Below are 6719 nucleotides of genomic sequence, written 5' to 3'. Positions count from 1 at the left end.
TCTTAAAGCAGCATGTAATACGAGCCTGCTAAATATAAATAGAGTTGTATCGGCTGTCTTTGAATAAAGCTAATCGGCTCCGTAACGATTTAGGGATGAAAAAAGTCAAGGTTGCCAATCTCCGAAAAGATCTGAATGTCATCAGTCCTACTGTAAGGTTGTTTTATTTAAAAGAACTCTTTGCTGTCGTTTCTCGACCTTCTAACGTTCATGAAATATTTAGAACCATTGCGCGAGATGTCATCAGCAGCAGTGCGCCGCCATTGTGTGTAAACAATCGCCGCCATGAGCAAGCAATCGACGAACAAAATTAAGTTGCAACCTTTGCCAGCAGGTAAGCGTATTTTACTTTTTATAACCGCTGTGTAAAGTTAGAAGAATAAGTAGGGTGTGTTACTTGTATTGACTTCATCAAACATAAAATATTGTGTGAATCTTCACAATCCACGCAGGTATCAAGAAATCGGCGATTAAAGTTTCCAGAATGGAATCTCATCAAAACAGTCTAACAAGGTAGGTGAAGTACTGAAAGTTCGACATTGTTTTGAATTTACCTATAACTGTACATTAGCCCGCTTTGCTGTTTGATAACTGTATACCAGTTCTACTATCCGTTTTACGACTTGAATACATACGTATAGTTACTTCTTGTTTTAGTACAAAAGTAAACGTCGAATGCTTTGTTTTTAGACTTCCGCCGCTCACGAACATCGCGGTTAATGTGACGTCATCTGTTACGTCATCAACGCTTGCGCCATCAGGGCGACAGCCCCTGAAACCAATGACGTCACTGCAAACAAATCTTGGCAGCAGAATTTCTGATAAAACAGTAAAGTCTACGTCATCTGTGACGTATTCTTTTCCACCGATGACGTCACAATCGGATCAACACGTACGAAGACCAAAGAAACTGAGACGAATTAAGAAACACTACAGCGATTTGTACAAAGCCGGAGAACTGTCTTTGCTGCCGAAAAATTTCGACATAAATGGATGAATAAAAAAAAAAACTGCTTGCATATATTTTACCGCGTACCAATTTCTTATCTGTAGGACTTCAAGGATTAATTACAAACAGCCTTACACCTTACAGTGCTTGAGCCCAGCGACGTTCCTCGAGCAGTAGCAGATAATCGAACCTTATTACTTTTTATCTCTTGCTTTTAAAAAGCTGGCTCATATTTTGGCCACTATTTTTTGATGTGCATTTTAGAGTAAACATGGAATTAAATTTAAGCGACAATGAAGAACACTCGCCGTTTAAACGTAAGCTGAATAGAAATGTTAAGTTGAAGACCAGCGTTACCAATTCAATATAGCTGCACAAATCATTAGTTAGGTTGTGAAGGTTGTGTTAAGTTAACTCAAATGTATACAGTGTATATGTATGCTACTAATGAGGGAAACTAAGGCTTATAAGTGAAGATGTATATGGTAGGGTGGGAAAAGTGGTTAGAAAAAGATAGGACACCTTGTTTTTCATTTTCTAGTCCTATTACGTAGTAAACAAAGAACATTCAATGAATCATAAGACAGTTTCCTCACGACTTTCAAGTTTCATACCCCGTTGTTAGTTGTTTAAAACACGATTAGGGTGTTTGGATATTATGTGCCAAAGGTGTCCCGTCTTCCATCACCCTACTATATGTGTATAAATATAGGCCCAACCTACGGGAGATGTCAACCTAAATAAGTCGCAACATTTGTTAAATTAACTTGACAATATGCACCTAAAACACTTTTCCGTACCTGCTTTCTGCAGTTCGAAGATTCCTGACCCCACTTGGACAGTTTCGGCCTCGTAGATTTTCTTCGCCCCTACCAAAAAAGCTGCATTTATTTGATGACGTCGCCGATGCTAAGCCACGTGATGAAAGCTGTTCCACGCTTTTCGATTCCGGAATTGGATCCACATTTGCAGATTATGATGCACCAGACAAGCCGCGGCAGTGTCCGCCGTCGATAACTTGGAGTACAAATGACGAAAATATTCTGACGTCATCCGCTGGAAACGATGATGAAATTGCACGAAATCTAACCAAGCTTGCGCTGCAGTTTCAGAAATACACGCCCAGTGGAAAGCAATGGCACCAACCAGCACTGAAGCAACGCAAGCAAACAACACCGCACCATTTCGAAACTGAGTAAGGGAAAATACCATTTCTCAATAACCTCCGGCATACAAGTGTTTTTTTCATGCAGAAGTGGTAAATATGATGACAAAACCGAATACTTTACGCCGGGGATTAAATCGACAGATTTCGTCACCGGCGATGACAACAGTTTTGACGCAGATTTCAGTGCGGTCGTCGGATCAGGTAAATCAATTCAATATAAAAGGAAATTGCTAACAGTAGAAACTACAATTTTATTTTGATTTATCATCGCAGCTTCAAAGCGGAAGAATGCTTCGTCAAAGTTCAAGACAAAGCCTTGTACTACATACTACACGATTGGCACTTGCCCCTATGGCGATAAATGCAACTTTTATCACACGGAAGACGAAAAAAATTCAACAAGAGTTAAAACCCGCCTCTGCAAGTCATGGAACTCTAGTGGGGCGTGCGAGTACGGCGAAAGATGTGACTTTGCACATGGTAAGAAATAGTAAATTTTTTAAAGTCCTTTTTTGGGTACTAGTTCTCACGTCATTTGTCTGATATAGACATGTCTCATACATTAATGTGTCAGTGCTTACTAACGGGCTATATATTAAAAAATGTAACTTCAGTTCATTAGCGTCACCAGCACTAAAGTGTTTATACTATAAATGCCGTTTACGATACTTGTACCCCACGTAATAACACACCAAGTCGTAATAATCTTCTTGTTCTGTAGGAAGCGAAGAGCTTGTTGTTAAATATAAGACACGGATGTGCAAAATCTTTCAAGCGACTGGTCGATGTCCGTACGGCACCCAATGCACTTTTGCACATTATGAACGAGAAAAACGTAAGGACATCTCAACAGTGTACAAGTTTAAGACTGAGATGTGTCAACTGTAAGTAATATTTATTCCAAAAGTGTAACTGCACTATTTTGCTTTCTTATAAATTAAACACCTTTAGGTGGCTGAACAACAAATGCGTATTTGGGGCTGCATGCCATTTTGCTCACGGGGCTGAAGAAATGAAAATTCCTCTCGAGTCGAACGAAAACTGATCAAGATTTATGCACTTTATCACTTCACCTATTGAATCACCTGCGTGCCTTCACTGTGTTGTGTTTTTCCTCTTTGAGTGTTGTTTGTTTTTCTTGTTACATTGTTTTCACAATGCTTTGGCGTGTGTTTTAGTTAAGTTTCTTCAAACTTAAACCGAAGAGGTTTTAATCTCTTTGCTTAAACAGTTGTCCTTTTGGTACAAAAAGTGTACGTAAGTTTTTCTACCTAATTATTTCTCTAATGAATAAGAGCGCTTTTTATTTTCCAATTATAATATTTGCCGTGCATATTAAACCATAGTTTAATAAAGAAGTGTATTATTAAACTATGATTAAACTAAGATTGCTTGTCGTAAGCATCAGAAATATAGCGATTAACGATTTCGGGGACGAAATCATATTTAATTTGTGACGTCATGTATATATTGATTTCTATTGCACCCGCCAAATTTTCATTTTTGTTTTGTTTCTTAAATATTTGTAAAGTTCAAGCTTTTTCGCTTTTGCGTTTCATTTTTTTGTATGAGTGGATTTCTAAAAAAACATTAAATTACACAACTGCCTAAATTATGAAGTCGGAAATATCAGTTGATAAAGGAGCAGTTGGGGATGGTTTGGACAGTCAAGTAAATTCGGTACGTCATTCAATTGTATTTAAAGCAGCTACCTTTTTGTTTTCTGGCTAATATATGTGTTTGGAATAATATGGCAATAAACCGTGAAATAATGTGTATGGAGTGTTGGTAATCCTTTAGCTGGTGGCCACCTGAAATTTTGGGTTCAAAATGTTCCTTAGGTCTCACTGATACCCACTGTATAATTTTTTTTTGAAAAAACTCGGGCGTTCGAGTCGAAAATTAACTTTAAAAGTGAGCAAAATCGTGCTGCGTCACCGTTTTTTCCACACCAGCCGTTTTGAATTAAACCAAGGTTGGATTATTATATCATAGAATGCGTATTGTTACGTTTGATTCCAACGTTAAAACAGTGGGGAAAAAACAAGGCTATGCGGTCTTGTAACGTATGTAATATACCACTATTGTGACGTAACAGACCGCGATTGTGACATAATAAATCGTTAACCCTACGCAAATTAGACGAATTACAGTGACAAAGCATGTTTTCGCACACTTTTAAATTTAATTTTCGACTTGAACGCCCGAGTTTTTTCAAAAAAAAATTATACAGTGAGTATCAGTGAGACCTAAAGAACATTTTGACACCAAAATTTCAGGTGGCCACCAGCTAAAGGATTACCTGGAGTGTTTATGTGAATCAGTTTTCTGGCATATAATCAATAATAGTCCCCTACATTAAACCATACATATTAATGCACCGGAAAATGTGTGCAATTGCAAGAAAGTACTTTTCAGATAATAATAATAAAAAACGTTAAACAATTTTATTTCTGCTAACATTTTATATTCTAATCTAAAGATAAAAAGTAAATAAGACTGGGTTACTGTTGTAATTTTTCATGTGTGGTCTGTTACCTCGTACCAGTAGAGTAGGCAGTAATCCTTCAGCTGGTAACCAATGGGGATTTTCGACACGAACGCCTGAGTTTGTCCAAAAAAATTAGACGGCGGGTGCTGGGCATCAGTGAGACCTAAGAAACATTTTTAGACCAAAAATTTTACTGGTCACCAGCTGAAGGATTTCCTATGGTCCTGTATCAGCAGGTGTATGCATGGCTGAGTGAAGTGGCCCCTGATAGCATGACTGATGATTTTGAGCTCAATCAAGAAGCAATATCATATCTGCATGAATGGATTGAATTGGAAAAGCATGAAAAAATGACTTCTGACAAGTTGGAGCAAACAATAGCAAGGGAAATTGTTGAACACCGTGCAGAAAGTAAGTGGTTATAGTTATTAGGATATGAATTATGGCTAGTGTTATTCAAGGTAACCAAACTTATTGTTAATGGTGGGACAAAACCAAATTTTTATCACTGCTTTAGAGTTTTGATCATTTTGATATTTTTGTACATAATGTTTTTAGTTGCCTCTTATTGATCCTTGGGTGTTCTGCAACTGATTGATATAATTTTGTCTTATTTATTCGACCATAAGTGTGTTTACCTATAAATTTTTACGAATTCTAATATGATTTTGACATGTTTTTGTTTCCATAGGTCAAAGACTAGGAAAAATTTTAAGTTTTGTTGGTTTACAACCTTGTGATTTGTCACCAAAAGCTACAGTTTCCTTAAAAATACTAACAGAATGTGCCACGCATCTTGATGTGTTGGTACCAAATGAAGTGTTCTTAACAACAGCTCTAAGTGAATTCTCACTATCACTTGATAAAAAAGAAATGCGAATTGCTGAGCGAGAAAATCTGCAGGAAGATTTGCAAGAAGGGATTGCTGAAATTAAAGTTTTGAATAATACATTACAAAGGTAGCTACAATTGCTAGGATATTTTGTGTTACAGTTTTTTGGTGAAAATATATGATAGTATAGTAGGGTGGGGTATCCAGGACATATTTAGCACATAATATCCAAAAGTTTTGATCGTATTTTAAACAATTAACAAGGGTCTATGGGAGTTGTGAGGATATGTTTAAAATCGTGAGAATATGTTTAAAATAAAATTCTTTAAAAGTTTTTTGTTTACTACCAAATTAGACGAGAAAATAGAATGAACAGGTGTCCAATGTTTTCCCACCCCACTATATTTAATATATTTATAATATATACATATTTATATACATATATGTTGAAAACAAATTAATATAAAATCTATTATAAATCTATGAGTTAGTCAACCTACTCAACTGAAAGCAGGTTCAAACTGTTAAAATCATTTCAGTGTTTTGAACTTTTATTCCATGTGAATAGTAGTGTAAGTCTAATGTGATTCTATTTAATTTAGGAGACTTGCATTAAAAGTTTGTAAGCTATTAGTTAAATATACCAACTACTATTGTGTAAACTATAACCTATGCTCGGTATTAGTAAACAAAATTAAAATTTATAATGTTCATAATATATGAGTTTTTACTTTTTATGATCAGGGAACTAAGTGAACTAAACGAAAAACTAAACGATGAAATGAAAAATGCAGAATTTCTTGCAAAAAGAACGAAAGTTTATCAAGCAAAAAACATGGAGTACCAAAAAACTATACAGAGGTAAGTAAACTAGGCTTATTATTTATTCATCTCAAATGCTTTTTTAAGTATTGACACATGAATACATGACAGACTTCTGATTTATATGCACTGGCGTCGATTTATATGGTGCAGGGTATGCAGGCCTACCCTGACAATTTTGCAGGGGTTGCAGCAACCCCTGGATTCTCAAATTATTAAAGGAAATTATTCTTAAATTCTTCTTAAATAAATATATTTAACTTTATCAAACAATTACTTTATAGTAGTTACGCAACACCTTCATTCTCCCAACGCATAAACTAGCCGTTTTTGTACCCTGCGCGGTTACCTATAACGGCTGCGTGTTACGTCAGACAAGTGTTTACGTCACATTGATAATCGCAAAATCGCCAATTGTTACAGTAACAATTATATTATTGTGTGAGAATGTAATGTT

At 36.0% G+C, this 6719-nt stretch overlaps 2 protein-coding genes across 5 annotated transcripts in view; both read left to right on the top strand.

The window, feature by feature from the left end:
* Positions 1 to 226: 226 nt before the first annotated feature.
* Positions 227 to 3893, top strand: zf(c3h)-14 (zinc finger protein). Of its 2 annotated transcripts, XM_009863032.3 has the most exons (8): positions 227 to 334; positions 453 to 513; positions 691 to 1266; positions 1763 to 2144; positions 2203 to 2318; positions 2391 to 2597; positions 2839 to 3001; positions 3069 to 3893. In XM_009863032.3, the coding sequence occupies exons 3-8, from the start codon at positions 1221 to 1223 to the stop codon at positions 3160 to 3162; spliced, it is 1008 nt and encodes a 335-aa protein (XP_009861334.1). In that variant the 5' UTR covers positions 227 to 334; positions 453 to 513; positions 691 to 1220; the 3' UTR covers positions 3163 to 3893.
* The window catches only part of LOC100184735 (AUGMIN subunit 1), a 4652-nt gene continuing 1564 nt past the window's right edge, over positions 3632 to 6719 (top strand). For 2 of the 3 annotated variants that reach the window (XM_009863037.3, XM_009863036.3), the window contains exons 1-4: positions 3652 to 3797; positions 4842 to 5019; positions 5300 to 5567; positions 6185 to 6301. In XM_009863037.3, the coding sequence (XP_009861339.1) occupies positions 3732 to 3797; positions 4842 to 5019; positions 5300 to 5567; positions 6185 to 6301 (629 nt within the window). In that variant the 5' untranslated portion in view covers positions 3652 to 3731. Of the gene's footprint in view, positions 3798 to 4841; positions 5020 to 5299; positions 5568 to 6184; positions 6302 to 6719 lie in introns of all 3 variants that reach the window. The other variant, XM_009863039.3, reaches the window with a different exon arrangement.

This window comes from Ciona intestinalis, unplaced genomic scaffold (assembly GCF_000224145.3).
Source record: "Ciona intestinalis unplaced genomic scaffold, KH HT000076.2, whole genome shotgun sequence".
Lineage (NCBI taxonomy): Eukaryota > Metazoa > Chordata > Ascidiacea > Phlebobranchia > Cionidae > Ciona > Ciona intestinalis.
The sequence above is the reverse complement of the archived record's forward strand: the minus strand, read 5'-3'. Positions and strand labels throughout refer to the sequence as shown.